This window comes from Eleutherodactylus coqui, chromosome 2 (assembly GCF_035609145.1).
Source record: "Eleutherodactylus coqui strain aEleCoq1 chromosome 2, aEleCoq1.hap1, whole genome shotgun sequence".
Taxonomy (NCBI): domain Eukaryota; kingdom Metazoa; phylum Chordata; class Amphibia; order Anura; family Eleutherodactylidae; genus Eleutherodactylus; species Eleutherodactylus coqui.
Genome location: NC_089838.1, coordinates 123,234,054 through 123,261,613, shown reverse-complemented (window position 1 = coordinate 123,261,613; position 27,560 = coordinate 123,234,054). Strand labels below are relative to the sequence as shown.

At 42.3% G+C, this 27,560-nt stretch overlaps 1 protein-coding gene across 2 annotated transcripts in view; it reads left to right on the top strand.

Annotated features, from left to right (window-relative positions):
• The window catches only part of PPFIA2 (PTPRF interacting protein alpha 2), a 344,020-nt gene that overhangs the window by 266,197 nt on the left and 50,263 nt on the right, over positions 1-27,560 (top strand). For both annotated transcript variants that reach the window (XM_066591485.1, XM_066591486.1), the window contains 9 exons: positions 728-790; positions 957-1,048; positions 1,622-1,757; positions 3,440-3,660; positions 14,640-14,877; positions 17,308-17,337; positions 19,646-19,776; positions 22,625-22,800; positions 25,632-25,725. In XM_066591485.1, the coding sequence (XP_066447582.1) occupies positions 728-790; positions 957-1,048; positions 1,622-1,757; positions 3,440-3,660; positions 14,640-14,877; positions 17,308-17,337; positions 19,646-19,776; positions 22,625-22,800; positions 25,632-25,725 (1,181 nt within the window). The remainder of the gene's footprint in view (positions 1-727; positions 791-956; positions 1,049-1,621; positions 1,758-3,439; positions 3,661-14,639; positions 14,878-17,307; positions 17,338-19,645; positions 19,777-22,624; positions 22,801-25,631; positions 25,726-27,560) is intronic.

Below are 27,560 nucleotides of genomic sequence, written 5' to 3'. Positions count from 1 at the left end.
GCGACAGTATCCCAGGCTCAGCGTATACTCGCCGCACCCGGGCCACTTGAATGGGCGCATAAATGGGAGATGCAGCCGTGACATGGTCATGGCTGCCTCTCATTCACGCAATTTTTCGGTCGCGCTATGGGCGTGACACAACTGGCCAAAAATCGCAGTGCCTGTGTGAAAGAGCCCTTAGGCTGTATAGTAGAACATATGAGGCTATGACAGATCAAGCATACCCCAATTGATTTATGATGGTGTCCATTGGAGGTCCATCAAGGTTTCCATCATTTTAATGTAAGAATATTGCTTAGTGCTGTGCTGTTCTTACCATTAGCTTCAAAGGGGACAGTAATCCACAGCAGAGGCTCTGTACAATCATGTGAACAGAGCCTAAATCTTAAGTGGTAAACCAAATAATCTTTTGTAATGCTTGTTAAGGTTTGGCTACATTTTCAAAAGTATTTTGTATTATCATAAACATAAAAGAATATTAAGAGTATCCTATAAAAAAAAAAGGTTCAGCTTGATTGTAGATATGCAAACCTGGTCATACTCCTTTAATAATATCAACTGAACCTGAGTATTTTCATGGACTTGGCCATTAGGTATTGGGCCATGGCTTATCTCCCTCTCCTTATTGAAATAACCATGCAAGCTTGGCCAATCCAAATGGGCATATTTATTGGGAAGATGAGGGATATAGCTGCCTTTCTATTTATTACTCTTTGGTCTTTTCCAGAACATTTTGCTTCAGGACTCGGACAATTACAGAAAACAACTAGAAGAATGTTTACATGACAAGGTAAGACTGGTATAGGATGCATAGCTAGAATATTACTGTGTCTTTTAACCATTTTTACTTGTCTATTTTGGACAAAGCATATCTTAACACAATGACAGCATTCCAACTGCCTGCTAAACTCAGCATATGTATTAAACGTAATTGTTCTTAACTTTCCCTTGTAAAGGAGAGATTAGCAGAAGAAATTGAAAAACTTAGAGCAGAACTTGACCAGATAAAGTTGCGGACCGGATCCTTGATAGAACCAACATTAACAAGGTATTTTGTGAGTAAAGGGAGCATGGAATATCTGTTTATTTTCAAGGGGTCCAGTATGATAATGTAATGGGGTGCAGTAATTTAGTTTCTTGCCTGGTTTATTTTAAAATTTGTCAACCAAACAGTCGTGGGGTGCATTCACATCTCGCTGATTTACTGCAAATTTTGTTGCGGGTCTGCAGCAGATTTCACACTTTCAAATTAAATTCAAGTTTGCACCAAAATCCTCAACAAATCAGTGACGTATGAATTCACCCTTAGTTCCCTGCCACACTAGCACATTTGGCTCCGTGTGCGGTCCATGCTAATCCATTATAGCATATTAGGCTATGCATGTCCTATTCTTACCCGTATCATGGATGAGAGTTAGGGCATGCAAACGCATGTGAATGTGTGCGCTGCACATATATCGGACAGCACACAGACAGATGTGCGTGTGATGTCTGATGCAAGTTGGGCCGAACCTCTCATGGTAAGTGTGCGCCCCGCCTTAGACAATATTCTTATTTGGATTTTCATTTTATTTTTCTTTAATATTGCCAAATCCTGATTATATTTTTGCCTTTCTTTTAGGCCTCACTTGGATACTTCAGCGGATTTGAGGTACTCTGTGGGTTCACTGGTAGATTCACAGCCAGATTACCGCTCCACTAAGGTTATTAGGAGGCCACGTAGAGGAAGAATGGGAATAAGACTCGAAGAGCCCCAGGTATGGATTTGGTACTGTTTCTTGCTCTGTGTTTTAGATATACCACTGACAGGTCAAGTAAACAGCAGCTAGTGAATAGTCGTTGAAATTAATGTGCTGGAAGCTGTTAACCCTTTCCAATCCACTGTCTGACGTCTAAAGACATTCTGATTGACGGCTGTACAGCTTCCGATGTCTGAAGACGTCCGGCAGGGAATTCTTACTGTATATTACTGGCCGCTCTGTGGTCCGGGGCCTCTTCAGCATGTCCAATACCGCAGTACTGGCTCTAGCCAGCAGGTGGTGCCATTGTATAATGGCAGAAAGAGAAAGCCCCCTAGGAAAACCTGAATCCAAAATTGGATTGCAAAGGGTTAAAATGGGCAGGGATAAGCATGTATGGCTAGATGAGTTAGAGTATGTCCAAAACACTTGGTCTTGTTTGGGTGTTCCTGGTATGTAGTGGTTAGTATGTTCCTAGAGTGATCCAAAGAAGTACAACCGGTAAAGCGGTGACAGAGTCATTGGCATCCAAGGCTCTGTGGGGAGCGAAGGCTAGCCTGTCTAGTCCAATCCCACAGAAAAACTAAAAAGGTGACAGAAAATACAGCGCATCACAGCTTGCTGGACTATCCACAGTCTGCCAGGAGTGTCCATGTTGAACCCTGTTCAACTCTAAAGTTGTCTACAGTGGACAAGTCCATGTTCAAAACTCGATCATGGAGTCATAGAAGAAGGTGGTCTGATCTGATAAATCACATTTTCTTTTACATCATGTGGATGGCTACAAGCTCTAGTGTAACTATGGGGGATGCGGTTGCACCCAGGCCCAGGAGCCTTAGGGGGCCCATAAGGACTCTCTTCTCCATATAGGGAGCCCAGTACTATAAATAAAGCATTATAGTTGGGGGGCCCTGTTACAGGTTTTGCATGGCGCCCAGGAGCTTCAAGTTACGCCTCTGACTTGGAGATTTGTCTTTTGAAATGGCCAAGGCGGAGTACTAACTTTAAACCTGTGATGCTGTGGCATGACCTGCAGAGGGCTGTGCACGCAACGCATCCCAGAAATATTGATGAACTGATACAAATTGGCAGGGAAGCATGCTTCAAAATTCTTTCCTAACGTTGTGCAAATCTTATTTGCAGTTACAGGAAATGTTTGGTGGAGATGATTGCTATTAAAGGAGGGTCTACAGGTTATTTAATTAAAGGGTTCACTTACTTTTGCTCCCTGCACTGTAGATACTTTTTCTCCCTGCACTGTAGATATTTACTCAGTGTACACAATAAAAGACATGAACAGTACAACTGTTCATGTGCTATTAGTTTAGTTTGATTGTGTTTGTCTGTAATGACCCATGCAAAACTCCACGTAATTCCAAAGAGTTCACTTACTTTTTCTTGCAACTGTATGAAATTAAAACTATGTTGGTTAAACATAGTAACATAGTATGTAAGGTTGAAAAAAGATATATGTCCATCCAGGTCAGCCTATTACCCCCCAATGTTGATCCAGAGGAAGAAAAAAAAAACATGAGCTAGAAGCCAATTTTCCCCATTTTGGGTAAAAATTCCTTTCTGACTGCAATCTGGCAGTGTGTTCACGTCCTAAATGAACACAGATGCAGCATATCTAAGAACAGTGTAATACGGGCTGCCAACACTTCAGGTTAAAATCTGCTCCTTTCCTTTGAATCATAAAGGTGAAGTCGCTCGGGGATCATGAATGGAATCGAACTCAGCAAATTGGAGTCCTTAGCAGTCATCCTTTTGAAAGTGACACAGAGATGTCTGACATTGATGATGATGACCGTGAAACTATTTTCAGTTCCATGGACCTTTTGTCACCAGGTGGACATTCTGATGCTCAGACTTTAGCTATGATGCTTCAAGAGCAGCTAGATGCCATCAATAAAGAAATAAGGTACTAATTTAGGTGTATTTTATGTTGTGGCGATTTTATGGTGGGCTATTGGATTTTAATTATGCTTGTTTGAAGCCGCTCTGTACCCAGGTTTTTACATACTTGAGCTTCATAAATAACACTTCAAAGTCAGTACTTGTCAGGGTCATTTAGGCTTGTTGAAGTGAATACAATTCAAAGGATAATGCAGCACTTCCGTGGTAAATAACATGTTCTCTATTCCTATTGTAGACATCAGTTAAAAACACTCTGCTTCCAAGAGTTCATGTTAGGAGAAGCTTACACATTTCAAGCTAAGTGTTCTTAACCCCTTCCCGTCACATATATGGCTGTATATGTCCTAACTAGAGATGAGCGAACGTGCTCGGCCCCGCCCCTTTTTCGCCCGAATACCGCGATTTTCGAGTACTTCCGTACTCGGGCGAAAAAATTCGGGGGGCGCCGTGGCGGCGCGGGGGGTTGCAGCGGGGAGTGGGGGGGAGAGGGAGAGAGAGAGGGCTCCCCCCTGTTCCCCGCTGCTACCCCCCGCACCGCCGCGCCTCTCCCCGCCCCCCGGCGCCCCCCGAATCTTTACGCGCGAGTACTGAAGTACTCGAAAATGGCGGTACTCGGGTGCGTAAGTACTCATTACGAGTACGTTCGCTCATCTCTAGTCCTAACTGCACAGTCTGTTCAGTTAGGACATATATAGGCATCTGCAGCATATGCTGTATATGGAGATGGCTTGGGAGCTGAATCCGTTCCATACACGGCCGGTATGGGCTAAGTTTAACAGCCGACACCCGCCTGCAACAGCCGCAATCCAAGATAACTTTGATTGAGGCCGTAAACCCTTTAAATGCCACTGTCATCGATTGGGATTTTAATTATTCTAAACACCCCACCATGATAAGATCGCGGGGGTGCTGTCCGTGTATCATGGCAAATTTCGGGCCTTCTGAAGGCCCCCAGGGCTGTATTGATTGTTTGCCTATTAAAGGCGTTCCTGGATCCGTAACGTTCCAATTTATTTAAAAAAATTTGTAATCCTCCATGTTTAACTCCATGAGAAAAAAATATACACTATGGCAGAATTGCACTTTTTGGTCATTCCGTCCCCCCCCCAAAAAAATCAAAGAAAAATCTATCAAAAAGTCATATGTTCCCCAAAATGGAACCGATACAAACTACAGGTCACCCCACAAAAAAACGAGCCTGCACATAGCCCCATTGACAAGAAAATAATGTTATGGAGGTCATGCTATGGCAACAGAAATCAATATTTTTTTCTCAAAAAAAGTATTTTATGTTTTCAAAGTAATTGTATATAAAAAAAAACTATATAAAATTTGGTATCGCCATAATTGTACTGACAAAACTTCAATTCTAATGCACCATGAGGCCTTAGTCACACAGGCATTTTTTCCCGCGATTTGCGGATCGCATTATGGATGCGCATCCGCAAATCGCGTGACCGGGGCTGAAAAATCGCCCGAAAAAACTGCTCCTAGCCGCGTTTCATTAGAAACGGGCCGGAGCTGTCCAGCGCATTGAATTCAATGGAGCCGGCAATACAGCCGGCTCCATTGAAAGCAATGGGCTGCGGGCGATCTCACGATGAATTTTCGGGAAGGGCTTAAAAATATAAGCCCTTCCCTGAAATTCATCCAGAAATGTGTAAAAACAAAAAAAATATATATACTCATCTTGTCCCGGCAGACGGAGTTTAGCCGCGGCCGGCCGGCAGTTCTCCTGAACTGCTTTGAGTAGTATTCAGCAGCCGGGGATTTAAAATCCCCGCCTACTGAATGAGCTGCTTCTGATTGGTCACAGCCTCACCAATCAGAGGCAGCTCTCACTTACCCATTCATGAATTCATGAATGGGTGAGTGAGTGCTGCCTCTGATTGTCATTCAGCTGAGAGCTGCACCTGATTGGTCCCTGCGCTGAGCCAGTCAGAGGCAGCACTCACTCACCCATTCATGAATGGGTGAGTGAGAGCTGCCTCTGATTGGTGAGGGCTGTGACCAATCAGAGGCAGCTCATTCAGCAGGCGGGGATTTTAAATCCCCGGCTGCTGAATAATACTCAGAGCAGTTCAGGAGAACTGCCAGCCGGCCGCAGCTGAACTCCGTCTGCCGGGACAAGGTGAGTATATATTTTTTTTGGTTTGCTTTTACACATTTCTGGATGAATTTGAGGGAAGGGCTTATATTTTTAAGCCCTTCCCGAAAATTCATCGTGCGATCGCCGGCAGCCCATTGCTTTCAATGGATCCGGCTGTATTGCCGGCTCCATTGAATTCAATGGGCAAACATCATTCTTCTCTGCCACAGCTGTTACAGCTGTGGCAGAGGAGAATGATTTGTCTACTATATGTTCTCAATGGGGTCGGCCCCATTGAGCGCATATAGAGAAGAGAACAGGAATCGCAGATCGCAGATAGGTGCGATCTGCGATTTCTGTTCTACAGGGTGGAGCGCGGTAATTTGCTAATTTGGGAGTGAAATAAAAAAATAATGAACTTGTAAAAACTTTATTTTATATTTTATTTACATTGAACAGTAGTGGAATTTACAAATTATTTGGTTTTAAATATTGTATCTGGCAAATGTTGACCTTCGCTATCCACACACTGCTGCATACGTTTTCTGAAGTTCTCATGCACTCTTTCAAGCATGTCGACTGGTATTCTGGCAATCTCAGCGTCAATATTGTTCCTTAGGTCTTCCAGGGTGTTGCTTTTTTGAGTTGCAGGTTGTGGCAGCGCTGTTGGTCGAAGAGAGGGGAGAGTGGGCGTTGCTTATAGTGGCTGACGGGAAGTTTGTCTGCAGCTACTTTTCAGTTGCCATCATGCAGTGGACACGTGAGGAGCGTTCATTTTGTGTTGAAGCGTATTTTTCAAATAACCACTCGATCATTGCAATGCAACGTATGCAGCAGTGTGTGGATAGCGAAGGTCAACATTTGCCAGATACAATATTTAAAACCAAATAATTTGTAAATTCCACTACTGTTCAATGTAAATAAAATATAAAATAAAGTTTTTACAAGTTCATTATTTTTTTATTTCACTCCCAAATTAGCAAATTACCGCGCTCCACCCTGTATAATTTATCGAACAAGCGCATAAAAAGCACTCATGTGTCCGATACCATTGCAAAGCAATGGTTTTATAAAATCGCCGGACGCATGCGCATGCGCAAATCGTGCGAAAAAACGCCCGTCTGACCGAGGCCTGAATGTCCTATAAATACCCCCCCAAATGGTGCAATTGCAGTTGTCTTTCCGAATTTTGCCCCACTTTGAAATTTTTAAAAGTCTTCCAATACGTTATATATTAAATGGTACTAATGAAAAATACAACTCGTCCTGCGAAAAACAAGCCCTCGTGTATGTATCTCAGCCAAAAAATAAAAGTTTGTTTTGTTTTTAAAGTGGGATTACCAAAATTGCGGAATGTGACCTGGGCACAGTACCCTTGGTCATGAAAGCGTTAATCATAACCAGCACACAGTTGCACACATGTGACTTTAAAACCAAAAGGAGCCAATCAGCTCTTAACATGGAATAATAAAAGCAGAATCTATGATATCCAGGAACATTTCATCAGTATAGAAATAAACCATAACCTATACTGCTTATACACACTTCTCTTAATAGATACATTATTTCTCCAGTTCATTCCTTTAGGTAATCTAGTGGCCAAATGTAATATTCCCAAGGTTGACTTTTTAAAAAGACACGTCCTCCACTTCCACTTCTTAAAGGGGTTTTGTCATTAAAAAAAAAATCTATACTCGCCTATTCTTCTCCTTAAGGCATCTTCTCCTCACTGATCTTGTCCAGTTCTGCTGCAACCATTGAACGCCGCATTCCTTGTTATGTGGCCATTTTGAACAACAGGGTGTCCAGACCCAAAGTGAACATTCGTCTCATTTTAAAGAGTAGCTGCACTTTCACCTTTGGAGTGCTTCTGCTCCGTCGGGTGTTTTCGGCTCCTTTTGGCAGCTAAAGACAGCCGTCTTTAACTGCCAGAAAGAGACTAAAACAACTGACGGAGCAGAAGCACTCCAAAGTTGACATTACATAGCACTATATGGAGCCGTCTTCAGCTGCAAGGAAGAGACAGAAATGGCTGGTGGCGCAGAACAGCTCAGAAGGTAACGTTATATAGCACTATATGGGGCCATCTTCAGATGCCAGAAAGAGCTGAAAACAGCCGACAGAGCAGGACCGCTCCAGGTACTCTTTGTGTATCACAAATTGCCCATACAAACCTAGATCTAGAGTTTTAGCTGACTAGAGAACCCATATAAAGTCACATGTGTAGAACTATCTGCAGGCTATGATTAAGAACAGTTAGTACGAAATGCAGAACGCTTAGAAACAGCATTTTAAATTGATGGCAAATATAATGAAGGAGAATGCATAGCATCAAAGTGTATAACAAAGCTGCTGGGGACTGGGGGGTATGTTTAGAGAAAAGGGGTGGGAAAAGCGACTGGGAATGGGGCAAGGTTTGAGGGTTTGGTTAGGGAAAAAGAGGAAGAGGAGGAGCATGAAATTTGTGTTCCAGGGAGAAGAAGGAAGAGGACACTGGGGGGACGAATTGCATTTGTTCTGAGAAGTTATGGATTTGGAAGTTGTGACAGCTGGTGGTGAAGCGGGAAGTTTACTTTCCATGCTAGCAATGGTCTGGAAGGTGGTTTTTCAAGCCCATTTAACTATGGGGCTTTCTTACAACTTGTTTTCGGTTTGGACTCAAAGTTTATTAAGCATAGAAAGGGCTGTTGGTTTTGAAATTTGAAGAAGCTTTACAAGATGTTAGAAATATGTTTTAATAAAGCTGTGGCCTATTCCACAATAAAAGCCAGCTACAGGTTTAATGGTCAATTATTGTGAAGGGAGCAGGTAATAGGGGAGGTAGTGAGTACCCCCAGTCACTGTTAGTTAGCCAGGAAGTTCTGGGTTATCCTTTGAACTGTTGTTCCTATGTGACTCCTTGCAAGCCAGCATATTTCTTTGTACTTTCTGGAATACAAGGACTGTCATGCACAATAAGCTGACTGCTGAGCAAAACTTCATGCCGTTTACTAGATTTGTTGCACTGCTTATATAATATATTCATACATAGACACTACATCCAACAATATAACTTTTAAACCCCCGGGCTCGGTAGTTCTTCATGTACTTCTTGAACAATGCAGCTCAGGCACATACTGGACATGAGTACTATGTACAGCATCCATGTACAAAGACTGAAATGTCATGTCTGCTCACACCAGCAGAACCTGAAACAAATGTGGAAAGAAGACAAGCTGGTGACATTTGAAATTATACTTTTTTGCTTGGAGATAGCTAAGCTACTGTGACTGTGTTTCTGAGCCATTTCTATTTATTGCATTTCAGCTTTTTTGCCTGTGGCTGCTGTACAAAGACATCCTGCTTCTGTCCTATTCTTAGAGAAGCTAGGTACATGACACCAGAAGTTATGTGAGGATACGCCAGCTTAGGTAGTCTTGGCTTCCGACAATACTTGTGCACAAAGATATGTTAACACAACAAGAGGAAAGGATACATGTGGGTATTTACTGATGTGCGCTGTATGCCAATGGTTTGGAGACAAAATACATTTATGTTTCTAGGCTTTTGCACAACATTATTATAAATGTTCAAAAAAAGTGATTTTGTAGATTTTTTTAAAATACATTTTATGTAATATTTGTGGCACAGTGTGTTAAGGCAGCAGTACGCAGTCCTAAGCTCTCGCTCACAACCTGAAGGTTACAAATTCAATCGCGCATGGTTCAGGTAGCCGGCTCAAGGTTGACTCAGCCTTCTATCCTTCCGAAGTTGGTAAAATGAGCACCCAGCTTGGTGGGGGTAATAAATTACCTGAAAGTGCTGTGGAATAAGTTGTAGCAATACAAATAACGAGATTTATTTATTTTTATTTTACTTGACATGTTGTTTGAGTAAAGAATTGTTGGAGACGCTAATCAGTCAATGAAATGTTAAATCCTGCAGGATGCTTCAGCAGCCTGATTGAAAACCTTAATGAGGCTGTACCAAGATAGGCTTTAGGGCTTCAGACGACCGTAAATTGGCCGGGTATTCACACCAGCCGATATACGGCGTCCCTCTCTGCAGGGGGAGGAGACTGGAAGAGCCAGGAGCAGTTCACTGAGCTTCCGCCCCCTCTCCGCCTCCTCTCCACCCCTCAGCACTATTTTCAATGGGAGGAGGCTGGATGGAGGTGGAGCTAAGTCTCACAACTTAGCTCCACCCCCACCCCACCTTCTCTCATTGCAAATAGTGCAGAGGGGCAGAGAGGGGGCGGGAGCTTGGTACACTGCTCCTGGCTCTTCCAGCCTCCTCCCCCTGCAGAGAGGGACACCGTATATCGGCCGGTGTAAAGATCCGGCCGATATACGGTCGTCTGAATAAGTCCTAAATCACCTTTCCATAGAATAGGTAATAAGAGTTTGGTCAGTGGGGCTCTCACCGCTGAGACCTCCACCGCTCCTGAGAACAGGGCTCACTGCAGGGATACTTCTCCCATCCACAGTTACGTCAGATTGAATGCAGTGATGGTCGTGCATGCATGGCCGCCGCTCCATTTATTTCAATAGGGCTTATGGAAACAGCCGAGTGCTTGTACTTGGTTATCGCCAGCAGTTCCACTGATAATTGAATGGAGTGGCATCGCGCATGTACAACCATTGCTCTATTGAATCTCCTCCTCACTGCAGAGGGTGCGGCAAACCTGCAGAAAGGAGGACGGGGAAATAAACCCCCATTCTTGAGACCACCACTGATCAGACTTTTATCACCAGTCTATCACTGCTGTTCTTTCTGCAGCGCTATCACTGCCTCATTACACATAGTGCATTATGACATATACTATAGAGGTGTGCAAAAAATATTGCATTGCATGCTCTATTCAGTGTTTACTGAAAATGGTAAGCAAGTAGCATAAAATCTCTGTCAACTGTTATAAATGTTTTTTTAATTTAAATTAAAATGAAACGTAATTTTTGTCTATTATTCACTGCAGTTCACGGAGGTTTTATGCAGCTTATTTACCAAAGTCATACTAAACACCAAATGGAGCATGCAATTTATATGCACACCTCTGTATACATTGTCCACCTCTCATTGTTGGGGAGGTTGCTCTCTCCTACACTAATGCAGCTACGTCTTCCTGCTCCTCTCACCAGAGCTGCAGCTGGGCTTTCCTAAACCTGGGGCAAAGATTTAGTTTCGCACCCTCCTGATCATGTAAACATTCATTTTTTTCCCATTTTCATCTTTTCCTCCCCCCTTTAAAAAAATCGTAACTCCTTTACTTATCCATTGACATCACTGTATGAAGGCTTGTTTTTTGTGGGACGAGTTGTAGTTTTCGTTATTACCAATTCGGAATACATACGACTTTTTGATCGCTTTTTATTGCGTTTTTACTGGGAGACAGGGTGACTGAAAAAAGTGCATTTCTGGTGGGGTTTTATGCGGACTATGCTCACTGTGCGGGGTAAATAATGCACTACTTTGATAGATCTGACTTTTACGGACGCGGCGATACCAAATATGTATTTTTATTTTACGATTTAGATTCTTAAATTATAGATATGGCAAAAGGGGGGTGATTTTAAACTCTTTTATTATTTTTTTTTATTTTTACAATTAAAAAAAACTTTATTGCTCTTTCTTTAACTTTACTTTTAAGTCCCCCTGGGGGACTCTAACATGCGATGCTTTGATCGCTCCTGCAGTATGACGTAATGCTACTGTGTTATGACTGTTTGCACTGAAAGAGTATAGTTCATTTTTGCCCGTTTTTGAATGGCCCTTTAACTACAGAGAGAAATGTTTGTGGTCAGAGTCTCCTAGCTAACAGAATTATGTCCATTAGTATTCCCTGCAGTGAAACAGGACTAAGGCCAATAAGTAATCCAGATATATTACAAAGTGGTATGGTTTTTATAGTTTCTAGCTGTCGGCCCAGATTGTCCAAAAGTTGTGTTTTATTTTTATGGTCAGCATTTCTGAGACAAGAAATGTTTTGGCTCCGGAGTCGGGGGATAGTTTAGGGTTTCAGCTAACCCAGTTGTGAGTAGACCCTTGGGAACAAGGGATCTACAGGTTGATTTAATTGTTCACACCTGAAGTGTCCTACTGCATTATAGGAGACCCTAGCAGTACTAGGGTGCAGGGCAGTGTGGAATCTGTAAAGGCCCATTTAGACACAACGATTAATGCTCAAAATTCGTTTAAAAGCCATCGTTCTCGTTCAGCATGCTGAAAGAGAACGATCAGCCTTATCAGGGATTCACAGCAGGATACAGCTGATACTATTGTATCAGCTGTATCCCGCTCCCTGAACACAGGCGGCGTATGAAGAACACAGTGGCCCAGCTGTGTTCTTCATACTCCACACGGAGCACACAACTGTATACCAGCTGAGCGCTCCGTGAACATAGCCGGTGTATGAAGAACACAGCGCTCCAGCTGTGTTCTGCATACCCCACTCGAAGTGCTGAGCTGTATACCAACTGAGCGCTCCGAGCAGAGAACAGCTGGATGCAGAAGACAAGCAGCCCTGCTTGTCTTCTGCATACCCCACTCAGAGTGCAAAGTGATTGCTCAGAACTGTCAATCAAACTGCCGTTTGAGCAATCACCTTGCCCTCTAAATGCACACAACGATTATTTCTCAAAAGTCGCTCAAAAGACATTGGTTGAGCGATAATCATTGCATCTAAACTTGGCTTTATAATCCAGATCTTTTGGTTCTGTGTTTTGGTACCATATATGAAATATTCATGTATAGCAGACAGCAAAATGTGTCTGGCTTATATCCTACCAAGTAATGTTCATTTAAATCCTTTGCAGTAAAGTTCTTCATCATGTATAACAGGTCTCTCAATCATTCTTGAAGATTTAAGATGATTTAGTGTAGATGTAGCTGTGAATACAGAGTAACTCAAGTGAATGAGAAGGCAGCAGACAGTAGTGACACATGCTCCTCAGGGACAGTAATGAGATAAGTGGGCATGAAATCTTGGCATGTATCTCTTTAGCACAGTTAAAGAAGCCATGGTATGATATTGCATTGAAAGTAGAGCAATGTGTAGAAGAAAGGCTGAGGATGTTATTAAAGGAAAAAGAACAATGAATTATGTACAGACCTCTTATATGAAGCTGCTCAAAAAAAATAAAATGAGATTACGCTATTGATAATGTCCATTTTAAAGCATACCTGTTACTTCAAAATAACGTGTTATGTATGTATACATGAGGGATGACGCTATATCTGGCAATTATGATTTGTATCTTGTATTTAGCAGCAGTTTTCCCCTATGTATGCTCTATTTCTTATTGCAAGTTCTTCCGGAGCTTAGCTACACTGCGGGTGAACAATAGCTGCTCTGTCTCCTATATGCGGTACACAGAAAGAAGAGATCCTGCATCCCTATCTCTCTGTAGCTTACCCTCAGCAGCAGCATGGAGGACATTATACAGCAGCACTGAGCAGTGTAACTGTGAATCCAGCACTAGGGGGAGGTAGAAAACTTAACAGAACCAGCAGCATCTCTCTGTGTCTGTTTCTCACCACAGTTGCTTCCTCTTCCGTACTTCTATGGAGCTGCACAATAACCTAATCCCTTAGTGAGATAAAAGTTCAGCTTGTCTCTGCCTCTCTCAAGGCAGATTTTAAAGAGGAGCAAACAGGTCATCTGACAAGCAGGACAGGCCCCATACCTTTACAACTTTGCTCTCGTGGATTCTATCAGCCTTTTTATTTTTCTTCTCTCTCCATCTGGCTGCAGTGTTTTCCATTATTTGGGGAACATGACACTAGTCTGCTGTAAAGTGGACAAGAAGCAGCACGGCAGGAAAATAATTATTTACGGTGTCATCACGGGAATAAAATCCTCATTTTATTGGAATATCCAAAAATAAAAGATGGCAGAAGGCGATGTTTCGGCCGGCACACCGGCCTTTGTCAGGCTGTTCCGGACGAAACGTTGCCTTCTGTCATGTTTTATTTTTGGATATTCCAATAAAATGAGTATTTCATTCACGTGATGACACCGTAAAGAATTCTTTTCCCGCCGTGCTGCTTCCTGATTGCATTTGGTCCATAGAAGTCAGGACCGTTAGTGAAGCGTGCACGAACCTACAGTCTGCTCCCCCACTGAAGTGGTATCCTATTTGGTGTGGTGCTGTTTTTTTTTTTTAGTTTATTTAAGCTGTAAAGTGGACAGTCTCAATCGCCCTGTATCAATTAAACATGACATTAGCCATTAACACTGACAGTATTCTAGTGGCACTAAGGGCGGGCTCACACGACCGTAGACAGAATCCGCTTGCGGAGGCCTGCAGCGGATACCAGCTTTGAGCCTGGCCATGACCCAGTGTATGGCTGTAATTGCGTATAGGCAGTGGGTATATCCACGACCATGCCGCAGTAAAATAGAACATGCTACATTTTCTTTTCAGCTAGTGGATTACGCAATTCCAACATGTGATTGGAACTGCTTAATTCAATGCATTTGAGTGATTCGCGTATTACTGCCAATTCAACACTCGTGGAATCCACGATTCAAATACGGTCAATCAAGACCGGCCTGACGTTGAAAGGAGACTAGTATCAGTGTCCTTAAATAAGGAGAGCTATTTGTGGCCGAATAGGGGTTGGGGGTTCTGGAAGAAAAAGAAAAAATGGCAATGCAGTCAGCAGGGATGTGGCTGTGAAGGAATAGAGCCCTTCCCACTTGACAGGTCCTCTTTAACAGTGAATTGAGAATGAATGATCAGTGCAGGAGGAGTCCGATAAGTGCTGAATGAGACATTTTTCTCTAATAAAATATATTCTAAGGTTTCCTATATTTAGTTGTACTATTAATTTATGCAAAGTTTGTTAAATTGACAGACCATTTAAGTATAAATTTTATGTTTTTCTTAACTGTGACTTTTTATCACTTCTACCAGACTCATTCAGGAGGAAAAGGAATCTACAGAACTGCGAGCAGAGGAAATAGAGAATAGAGTAGCCAGCGTTAGCTTGGAAGGTCTTAATTTGGCCAGAATGCACCCAGGTACTTCTATTACTGGCTCAGTGACTGCCTCATCCTTAGCCAGTTCATCACCTCCAAGTGGACATTCCACACCCAAGCTCACGCCACGCAGCCCTGCAAGGGAGATGGATCGTATGGGAGTAATGACGCTAGTAAGTTACTTGTATTCAGATACAATGGAATATCATAGCTGAATGGGGTGTCATCATTTCTTTGATTTCTGAGTGTTTTTACCAATTTTCATTTTCATAGTAAACAACAAGCTTTGATTCTTAGAAGTAAGTAATTTCTTTCAAAAACACATCATAGGCTTCCAATAAAGGATTTAATTAAGTAATAGCAATTAAATATCAAAAGTAATAGTTTCTAAGTTCTCTCTAGGTCCCAAGTGATACTGGTTTGGCCAATTGTGTCAACATATGGAAGGCTGATAAAATATCAGCAGAAAATTAAATTGATGACCCAAGTAAACAAAACTCATAATTGCAAAATATCGTCCTTTTAGAACTTGATATTTTTTCAGGGAGGGTAGATTTAAAGTGGTATTAAAGGTATTTTTATCTTAGATATTTATGGCGTATCCACCTTTGGAACCTGCTCCTTTCTCCGGAATGGGCAACTCCCTTTTGTCTGGTAAGGTGGCTTCTGACCTGCATCCAGGTGAAGAATGAATAGAGAGGTGACTATTAGAGATGAGCGAGCACGCTCGTTTAAGGCTGATGCTCGAGAGAGCATTGGTCTTTTCGAGTACTGCTTACTGGTCCGAGCACCATGCAGGGGGTGGGGGGTGACATCTCTCTCCCCCCCCCCCCCCACTCCCTGCCACCCCCTTCCCCTCGGCATGGTTCTCAGACGAATAAGCAGAGCATCAGCCTTAAATGAACATGCTCGCTCATCTCTAGTGACCATGCTTTCCATTTATTTCTATAGAAGTTATGGGAGCAGGCAAGACAGAGGTCAGGGGACCCCTATTCTAGAGGTAGGTGCTGTTTCCTCCTCTTGGACTTGCAAATATATGGCATATCCTGTGTATAAGCTATAAATGTCTAAAATAAGAATACTTTGCGTAGAAAGCTACTGTATACTTGTAAATGGGAAGATGGAACAATACCTCTGCAGCGCCACCTATTGGAAGACAGCATTCGTGCAAGTCAATGTTAGACTTCAAATACGTCTTGTAACAATGACTTGATACCCTTCCTGACCCACATCTGTAGGCCTCTCACTAGCCAAGCTGAAAACCTACTGCACAATGATGAGGGGCAATCACCCCACGAAACAGCTGTCTGTGTATGGATTCTGGCCTTGGCTTACAATTCCCAGTCAGTGTCACAAGACTTGCTTAAAGAATCTAACATTGACTTGCAGGAATGCTGCCTTCCAATAGGTGGCACTGCAGAGGTATCGTTCCATCTTTCCATTTACATATTTCCCAGAGGAGCACAGATAGTCCTATAAGTCTCCTCACACCTTCTAGGTGCTCTCCTTATGTATATTTGTATGCACACCTATTAACTAGTTAAAGGAGTTGGCCACTTAATGTGTAACCTTCACAAATGTGTTGGAAACAGAAATATAACCAGTTTACTAATATACAGGATATTCAATAGAAGTATTGTACTGTTTTTTCTCTTGAAATCCATGGCACAAGAGGAAGGCTTATATAAAGTCCTGGGCAAATTCATCAGCAACCCTTTATTAAAAAACACTGTACGTGGATGAAAACATTTGGTCATCTGTCTAGCAAGCTTTCATCTTTGTAGAAAGCATATATTAGTAAAGTGGCTATAATCCCATATACACACTTCTAAAGATTATACATAAAGCGACTACTCCAGGGGTGCACAACCATTTATTGACCAGGGGCTACATTGCCAGAATTAACCACTCCCAAGTGCCACATAAAACTTAAAAAGATATTACCCAAATGAGACATCTACAACATATCAAAAAAATATGCTATAAATGTCTGATGGGTGCAGGTTCCACTTCCAGGACTTCCACATATTGGGAGAATAGGGGTCCCCTTCATCAGCATTCCAGAAAACAGGAAAATATACATTTATATAGCTCTCTCCATTGTGGATCATGGGTGTTGAGGTAACAGCCTTTAACTCGTATAAACTACAATGGAGAGAGTAGCTAACATTCATAGACAACCACATCTAAATCATATGCTCCATTTTGGAATGCCATAGGGTGGTCAAGGCACCCCGTTATTATATATAATAATGCTATTAATATACTATTAGTACTTTCTCATCCCTGCTCCTGTGCTATGCCCCATTCATCTTCTCTCTGGCATGGTAACTACATTAGAACACAAGCATGTCTGAGATCCGATGGTTGGGGGCCACACAGAATGGCATCGCAGGCCAAATGGAGCCCGAGTCACAGGCTGTGCACCCCTTGTCTAACCACCTTATAAAGTAGTGCAATATTCATTTTGAAAGATGGAATTGTTTAGTGATGTATACCCTGCTATCCCCTTATACTTAAAAATAAGAAGGCTTTATATCATATTATGGTTGACATTTTTAAATCTTGCAGTATTTAATAAATTTCATTTTTTCTACATTTAGCCTAGTGACTTGCGGAAGCATCGGAGAAAGGTATGTATATTACCATTTTCTTCTACCATACTGTTTCAATGCTCTGAAACTTTTTGTTGCTCCTCTGCCTAATAAATGAGGATCCTGAATGCAGTCTAAAGGGGGTCTAACTATTCCTCCTGACCCCCCCAATATATATGCATACTCACCGGAGCATGCTTGTGCTCTCAATGGGGAGAGGGGAATAGTTTGCTGCCAGACACCTCTAGTGGCAATGTATCTCCTAAGGGCTTATTGTCTCTGCGAGTGGACACCGCGTGTGATATGCAGGAGAAATAAATCGCAGTATGCTCTATTTCTCCATGCATCATACGCAGTCCTTGATGTGTATGAAACGCTGTCTATTCGCAGACATTTCAGTACGCAACTCCGCTTTGCTCAAATCAGGGAAATTACACTGTGCATGTCCGTAACATCAGAATCCTGGGCATGCGTAGTTCCAATCACAGCCCATATGTGATCTCTGCCAGCAGAGTGTATGGGCTGTGATGCGTACAGCGCTGCCCGATACTGACAGCATTGTACGTATATGCCTGTGTAAATGCGCCCTACAAGAATAAGGTTGCTTTCACATGACCGAGAAAAATCACACGAGATTTGTGCGTTGCAAGACACAAATATCGCATGAATATGAACCCTATTCTTTTGAATGGGGTCATGCACATGAGCAATTTTTTTTTTTTTAATCGCATTGCGGGCCAGGAAAAAAATCACGGCGTGTCCTATCCTTGGGACTCGCATCGCCCATTATTTTCAATGGGGCTGGCAAAGCATCACACAACGTGCGAGGTGCACGTGAGTGCAATACAATGCGAGGTTACTCACTGAAAACAATCCACGGCAGAGGATCGCTACTTCCCTGAAGTGATGCAAGGCAGTTTTAACACAAAAATGCCTGGCATCCACGGGGACATGTTGGCGCGCGCGATATCGGGCCCAGTTTCACGGCCTGATATCGCACTTACCTGTGTGAAATTGGCCTAAGGGATTGAACATGTTTAAATCCAACATTACCAATGCTGCTTTTACCTGACCTCTGCCTTTAGTGTTGGAACACCTCAATGGGTTCATCCAATGTTCATCAATTGCCTTTGGCCAACTTTATAACAAATTAATTGAATGTGACAGTACATTTTGTAAACAAGACGAACCTTTAACTCCTTAAGGGCGGTCCCACACCTGCCCCCAGTGTCCTGCTTTCCTGCTCTGTTTGGGGAGCAGGAAGGTGGAATCCCCGAGGTCGAACGACCTCTTCTTAGAATGAAACTGAACAGCGCCGAATAGACCCCATTGACTATAATGGGGTCTGTTTGGTTTCCGCTCAGCTGTCAGGTTTTTGGACAGAAGAAAAAGCGCTGCTCATTGCATTGTTCAAAGAGTTCAGTTTTTTTTAATCAAAACCCAGAAATGGATCCAGCAGGAAGGAAAAGTATAAGACGTTGCTTTATTTGTGCCATAGCTTTTGGATCCACTTCTGGCGTTGGCTCAAAAAACTGCATGAAAGACTGCCACAAAAACCTGTGTGTGAAATTGCCCTAAGGGTGTCTACCCACTAGTGATATGTTTTCTTGTGATACGAGAGTGAGTGAAAACGCATGATGATTTTCAATGGTTTCATACTTTTTACATGCAATTTTTACACTCAACGCAGAGGAAAAGCTATGATATTCCTCATCGTTTTCAATGGGGCTGGCAGCAGCAGCGCCAGCCACATTGAAAACATTGGAAGTATATCGCAGACTTCTGCCACAGCTGGGGATAAAGAAATCCTCTGCCATAGCTGTCCACATTGCTATCCCATTGCTTTCAATGGGGCTCGCGCTGCTTAAGCTCCATTGAAAGCAGTGGGTTGCAGGCAACCCCCGCAGTGATAGTTTTCAGGGAAGGGCTTATATCATCCCTACCTGAATAAAAAGTTTAAAAAGTTTTTTTTACTCACCTAGAAGAGCCGTCTGTTGTCTTCTGAAGGCCGGGAATTGAAAAATCCCTGCACCCAAAAAGTGCTGGTCTAATTGGCTGAGCGCTTACCCAATCACATGCAGCACTCAGCCATTAAATGACAGCTGAGCGCTGCCTGTGATTGGTCACAACGCTCAGCCAAACACAGGCAGCGCTCAGCCATTCATAATTCACACTTCATTTAGTTACTTTATTTTAAGATACTCTGAAACTAGGCCACACTGATTTGAAAACTTGCATCATATCGAGAATCCACAGCCCTTTTCTTAAGCTGTTTGCGAATAAAGTGTGAGATGGCAGGAATGATAAAGGTTTCATAAGCTGAACTTTTATTGAATTTGTTCTGTAGATTGCAGTTGTAGAGGAAGATGGTCGTGAGGATAAAGCCACGATAAAATGTGAAACCTCCCCTCCTTCAACACCGCGTGCTCTCAGGATGACTCATACTCTACCATCTTCATATCACAATGATGCCAGAGGGTGAGATATGGGCATTTTCAGTTTTCATTTTCATTTATATGGCTTATCTTGGCTCTCAAATGTAAACTGAAATACCACCTTTAAAAAATGTTCAGTTAAAATAGAATGTAAGAATGCATTTTTTACCATTTTATACGTTTCAATATTTGCTGTTGTGTTCTCCCCCATATGTAGAAATACTTATTCCAAATTCAGTTTTTGTGTTTGTTTTTTATTTGGGAACTACTTTAGCTTTATTCCAAGGTCTGATATATGACATCACCTCTTACATCTAGCTCTGTAATTGTTATCTGAGCTCCCACAATGCACTGCTGTTTAATATCGTCCATATGATTTCCTGTCTGAACAGCCGATAAAAGATGAAGAAATGTAAACTATTTACAAAATGATGTGGACTTCAAGAAATATTTTACAATGTTGCACAAATTAAGATACCATGTTTAACTATCATTGGCAATTTAGTAAGCACATATATCAAAGTAAAAGGATGCTAGAAATATAGGCATATTGGCTAACTGCTGTTGACCGATACTATTTTGGCTTGTGTAACCGTAGCTTGACTCAGCAACCTTTAAAATAATTGTCCAATTGTAAGACTACCAATGATCTATCCATGGGCTATCAATAGTAGATCAACAGGGATCTGTTGCCCAGGAACCCCTCTGATCTACTGTTCGCCAGGTCAATGTGCTTGTGCATTGAGCTGATTTCTGCAGGAAGCAGACAGCTCTGTTCCCACTGCAGTGACCAGACTCAGTATTGCAGATAGAATTCCCATTTTAAGTGAATGACCTGTAATACCAAGCCCGACCACTGCAGTGGGAATGGAGCTGTTTGGTTTCTGCAGAAATTTGTTCAGCTCATGAGCACACTGCCCTGGTGAATAGCTGATAAGTAGGCGTTCCAGACAGCAGACCCTCAGATTGGGTCTGCGGGTCCAATAGTTCACAACTTGACAACCCCTTTAAATACCTGATTTTGTTTAAGGCCACTTTCAAACGAGTGTATTTTTACTCATATTTTAAATGTAAATCTATGGAGTGACTTTACTAAGACCAGCATTTGTGAAGCCAGGCTTAGTATGATTTCTCTCAGCATCGATGTACTTAATATGTGAGGAGGCGCAGGCTTCTTCATTTATTGAGTGCATCCTGGTAGCTCTGTGCGACGACTCACAACTCTACGCCAGATCCAACTTGTGGTACATGTCTGCTATAATTTTTGGTGTAAATTATACATAAATCTGTTTGTTGGTCTGGTGTGGCCATGCCTCTTCCCAACAAACGTTGTCTACTTTTCAAAAAGGTGGCGGGACCTACCTGAGCGGGGACAGCCCATTAAGGACCAGGTGCGGTAAATATATGGCACCTGGTCCTGGGCTTAAAACCCAGCCGATAGTAAAATTACGGCGGCGCTTTAAGGCTCCTGGCTCTGCAATCAATAAGAGGCAGGACAGGTTATCAGCTGTTAATGACAGCTGATAACCCGGAGGAGAAGGCAGGAGGAGTTTTTAACCCTTCTAGCCTTTCCCTTCCCCGAGTACACAGCGCTCATTGAGCACTGTGTACTGGAAAGTGAAAGTCTGTCTTCCACTGCGAGGGGGGGGCAGTGACTGTCACTACAGGGGTTGCTTTTCCCTGTAAATGGGGCTCCTATGGATGACCCAGCTACAGTGGGAAAGTGTCAAATAAAAAAAAAATGAATGTCCCCCAGAGGTCTTATATGACGTCATGGGGGACATAAATAGTAAAAGAAAAAAACATAATTACATATGCAAGTAAATAAGAATTCCAGAATAAAACAACAATATATACATAAGAAAGAAAATAACACAAAGCCAACGTCAACCAAAACCGTCGCCGTATGCGCCCTGTAAACCAAAACCATACATACTATATATCAAAACGTCCGAAACAAATAGAGGAACCCATTCCCATACTTTATTTTAGCATAAATATACTAAATAAAAAAAACTATAAATGTTAAAAAAAAATCATTTTTTAGCATTTCACCCCCAATAAAACCAAAAAAACGGGGAAAAAAATCAGTGAAAAGGATATTTAAAAAATAGTCCTATATGTCACGGGGAAAAAACGCAGCAAAAATAATTTTGGTAGCTGAAGGAAACAAAATACGGCAGTAAAACCGCCACATGGGTAAAATCCCTAAAAAGTGTCTGGTCCTTAAGGTACAAAACAGCCTGGTCCTTAAGGGGTTAAAAAAAAGGAGCTATATTGCATCAAACATTCTAGGGAAAAAAGTATGGATGGGTTATTCTTTAGCTTGACTCAGCGCAACATGATATCAAGGTGGTTTATTTGCAATTTGAGTTTTGTTTTGTTAACATAAGACAACAATGGCGTTTTCATGGGTCTTAAGATAAGATTAACTTTATGCACCATGCTATCACAATCAGGGTAAAATGTGTCCAATCTACATCTCCATACACATGGAGTCTGATGGAGCTTGTACACTACCACACGGAGGCTCTACAAGCTCTGTACATTGCCATAAGGCTTTGTGCCAGTGTGTATGAGCCCCTATGTGATCATATCAAAGCCACATCAATGTGCCTGATCGGTAGCGGTCCAACCGCTGAAACCCCCACCGATCACAAGAATAGGAATCCTAAGTGTTCCTATATGAATAGTGCGGCAGTCATGCACACACAGTACTGCTCCATTCATCTGTGTGAGACTTCTGAAGATAGCCAAGTGCTAGTGAGCTTGCATGGCTATTGCTCCATTCACACAAGGACATTCGGGACTTCACTTTTGTGGAACAACCCCAAAGTAAAAGTATGTGCTTCTCTGTAATAAAATTACAATAACTATATCAATTTTCACAGAAGTTTGTCTGCAACACTTGAGCCTGATGTCCTCGGTCTAGTAAGTGCCAACAGCAGTCAAGACTCTCTCCACAAAGCTCCAAAGAAGAAAGGCATTAAATCCTCCATAGGCAGACTGTTTGGTAAAAAAGAGAAGGCAAGGCTTGGGCAGTACGGCAAGGAATATGGCTTCCAAGGTCATTGTCTTTATTAAAATTGTTTTTTTTTTTGTTTTTAATACTAGCACAATTATGTATGTAATAGATCTACTAAATTACCACATAGATGGCACAGTGATATGAAGACTCGCTTTAGAAGCTACATATCTGTCCATTGCCTTTTATCATTGTGTCACTTTTAGGTCCCAAATTCTGTATTGATTACCGACATATATTTTTATAGTGGTCAGAGCTCTTTTCATCATACACCGTACCAAATGTCCTGCATAGCCATAGAATTAAAAGATAACTCTTTGGCTGCTTGCAGCCACCACTAGAGGGAGCTTAGGAGCCTCCTGTATTATTATTGAGTTCAATGTATGGCAGATAGTCGGTATATTAACTTTTAAATCTATGTCTGTGCAGGGGATTTGAAACTCCGTATCAGAAAAACAAAGCTTCAACCAACAAAAAGGTATATTGACCTGTGTATAACTATGCGCCATATATGTACGGCCCTGGGTTTTAAACTCTTGCCATTGTAAATGTATGGTGCGGGTTTAAAGCTCCTGCCCCTGCAATCTGGCAGCAGCAGGTCAGGTGCCCGGCTGTCACAGGCAGCCTGGGACTCCAAGGAAGATAGAAATGGTTTATAATCGCTTCGGTCATCTCTTTTCCAGCATACATAGCACTCACTGAGCACTATGTAATGAATAGAGGAAAAGGCAATGCCACTGCATCTGTTGGGCTTGTGATCACCCAGTAGTCCCGGCAGAGCAGTTTGGTCTTAGCAGACCTGCTCAGCTTTGACAAGCACTAATGCACTATAGGGGGGCTGTTCTCACCTGTAACCGGGGCTCTAAGTTGCACTGGAAAACTGCTAAACCAAATGTTGAGTTGCACATTGTTGTCTGGTTGCTGGGCTGCAGCGCTGGATTTCTAAGCGAGCGGATGAGTAAGTACAACAGCTTTTATTATTTTAACACATATACAGCTATTCTTGGAAAATCGTCTGGCAACTGGACTACCCCCTTAAAAAGAGTGAATGTTCCCCTCAGAGGTCTTTTATGATGGTATGAGGAAGGTCTATAAGAAGGGTATCAAAAAACAGCCACAAAAAATGCCACAAAAATAATCTTGGTAGGTAAATTTTAATAAAAGTTAGAGCACTTAAACCACCACAAGAGCGAATCACAAAAAATATTGCCTGAACACTGAAGCATTCCGGTTGTTAAAGGGTTAGAAAATTATTAAATTAACCTTTTACAGCCCGAATTTTTTTTTACAAAAGTGGTAAAATTTAGGCAACTGAAAGAAAGTGTAAAAAGTATTGATCCCATTTGGAATACTGGCAATTAAAGAGTTAATTAACATACAATTTTATACCTATTGAGAGTGAAATAGATTAATGGTGAACGCCTACCTGAAGCAAATGCTGCTGTGCCGAATTTCTTACATTTTGCAGGCAGATTTGCTACCAAATTGCTCCTTTGGGCCAATCCATGGCAAACTTTGCATATAAGACGTGCAGATTTTGGTGCACGCTTTTTTCCCCATGTGTGAAAGTACAGCATTCCTTCATCTAACACATACTATATGTGACCCTTACTTACATCTGTAGGGGACAGATTGATTTGAAAATAGATCAGGCCTCCTAATGAAGAAAGATGCAACATGACAATAACTTGCGTTGGACTTTAAATAAAGCCATGATTAATCTAGCGAAGTAACTAATCAACTTGAGACGGTTGTAGATGTTTTCATGTCATTTAGATTAGTAAGGGTATACTCACATGCAGAAGATTAGCAAAAGCCATTCCATACATCTAAATGGAATTGTTTTGGCGGCATGCACATGGATTTCTGTAAGTCTCCGAAGAATGGAACAATCGAAAAATTGTCTGCACGAAATCCCCCAATCTAAATATACCCTAAATAAAAGTCATATTGGTTGCTGTTAATTTGTTTAGCTCTCAGTTCACTTTTGGACCCAGAATCTGTAGTTTTGTACAGCCTATATTTCAGTTACGGTATGCTGTGGAAACTGGATCTCTGTTTCCCCGAAAATAAGACACTGTGCTATATTCATTTTTGCCCCAAAAAAGGCACAGTGTCTTATTTTCGGAGGGGGGCTTATACTCACCTGGTCCACAGGGTCCGGGTCTCTGGCGCTGCTGATCTCCGGCGGCGATGCAGCAGGCTGCAGTGTCCTCTGTGTTCACACAGAACTCTCCTTCTGGTGACGGGGCTTTGAATACCCCGCCTCCAGCAAGCGAGTGCTGCACTTGGCTCATGAGCACTTGCTTGCTGGAGGCGGGGTATTCAAAGCCCCATCAGCAGAAGGAGAGTTTTGTGTCAGTGCAGAGGACATAGCAGCCTGCTGCAGCCTCGGGGACTAGCACGAGAGACTCAGGCGCTGCCAGCTAGGTGAGTATTGATGCTTTTTTTTTATATTCTCTAGAACTTATTTTTGGGGAGGGCTTATATTTAAAGCCCCCCACTCCACTGAAAATAGGGGTAGGGCTTATTATCGGAGTAGGGATTATTTTCGGGAGAAAACGATAGATCAGTGTTCTGATAAGTAATCCTTTATGACCCCCACCAATTAGAAGATAGTAGGTACTGTGACCATCGTGCTTGACTGTAGTCCTAACTCCCATATACTTCAATGGAGAGATCAACTATCAGACATTTCTGCTTGTACAACAATTAGGCCATAAATGTCAATGATCAAACTACATATAAAACCTTTAAATTATATTGTTGCTTATGTTTTTAATAACATCTGAAAATATCTATTTGTACAATTCTATGTAGCTCTTCATACACTCATTTCCCAGATGTAATGACTGAATTTTACTTCCCAACAGGAGGGCTCATGGATACTGACCCCGCAGCACAGGACGCTCTAGGGCTGGGCAAACTTGGAACTCAAGCGGAAAAAGATAGGAGGCTTAAGAAAAAGTAAGTAATCCAGTTTAATAATCCCCTTTACTTATACGGCACATATGTATTCCGCAGCACTTTATATTATGGGGTTTGTCCCTATTGGGGCTCACAATTTTAAATTTGCCTATTAGCAGGTTTTTGGGGTATGAGAAAAAACTCATATGGATAGAACATACAAACTCCATGTAGATATTATCCTAAGTTAGATTTGAACCCAGGACCCAGCACTGGAAGGCAACAGTGCTAACCACTGAGCCACCGTGAATATTGTAGCCTATATCCATTTCTATGGTCTCAAGCAGTATGTAATAAATAATCCAAAAAAGCACAAGTATAACCAGTAACTACTACAATACCACAACAGCAAAATACGTTATCAAGGCCAATACAATCACAATAGATAGATGTTCACACATGTACATATACACTCCTCCTTACTGTACATGCACACATGCATAAAATATATGTGTGAGCACATACTTCTGTATATACTGGGTTATTAGTGACCCCACAACATTACCAGTCAACCTAATATTGTCAAATGTCCCTCTTGTATACAGGTGCCATCAATTTACATCGATGTCCATGTCAGGTCAGTGCAGGCCGGGGGCTTCACCCGATACATTTAAATCTCTACATGTAAAAAAAAAAAAAAAAAAGGGATTTGTAGTTGTAATCTTAAGATTCAGTGTCCAAAGATGCTGTCAGTATTTGACTTTTAGTCTATGCTACTGGTGGGCCTGGCACAATCCACGTCACCCCATAGCTCCCATAGGTTCTTATAAAGATGACATAATATTTAAACTACCTCCATTTTTTGCCACTCGGCTTCCAATGACATGGCCTGGAATGACTGCTACTGCCGCTAGGGAAGAAGTTCTGTCACTCAAGATGAGGTGCTATACTTTGAGGTCTACTGGATGGACCCCAGTAGCTAATGCCATAGTTCATGGGATTCTAGGTTTGGAATTATTCTTAGAAAAGTTGAAGTATTCAGCAGGGCGAGGACGAGGGATTGTCAAAGGTAGGCATTAGAGATGAGGGAGCATACTCTCTAAGGGCAATTACTTGAGCGAGTATTGTCCTTAGCGAGTACCTGACCGCTCGGAAGAAAAGATTCGGCTGCCGGCGCTGGTGAGAGGTGAGTTGCGGAAGTGAGCAGGCGAGAGCGGGGGGGGGGGGGAAATCTCCCCTCCGTTCCCCCCGCTCTCCCCCGGCACTCCCCGTCCCCCGCCAGCACCTGAATCTTTTCTTCCGAGCGGGCAGGTACTCGCTAAGGACAATACTCGCTCAAGTAATTGCCCTTAGCGAGTATGACCGCTGATCTCTAGTAGCCATGTTATTCATCACCCACATTAGGATGTAGCGCAGGCATGCCTAGCAGGAACAGAATGGCTCCTCTCCACATTCCTGCTTCCAGGTCAGAACCCAGTGCAGTGATGCTGGTGCCTGGAAGATGCTGGTCGGCTCATCCAGGGAATCTCTATTATTTGTGGGGGCTGATCCATTGAGTCTATATTATTGGTGGTGCAGAATTAAGGTGTCTGTATTATCTGCAGGGTCTGTATTAATACAGATGCCCTGGATCAGCCTCCACAATTAACTTTGGGCACTGATCCAGGGGTCTGTAGTAACTGTGGGGGCGGGCTGATCCATGGGTCTGCCATAAAGGGGCTGTCCTGCAAAGTTTATTTATTTCTTTTTAAAATTTGGGGAAGGGTGGATGGGACAAGATTCCCGCTCTGCTCAGGGCACCATGTCGCCATGCCCCGGCCCAGCACAGTTGATGCTAATATTATCTTGCCTATTCAAATTGCATATCAAATAAAACCAGTAACATTTACAGAAGT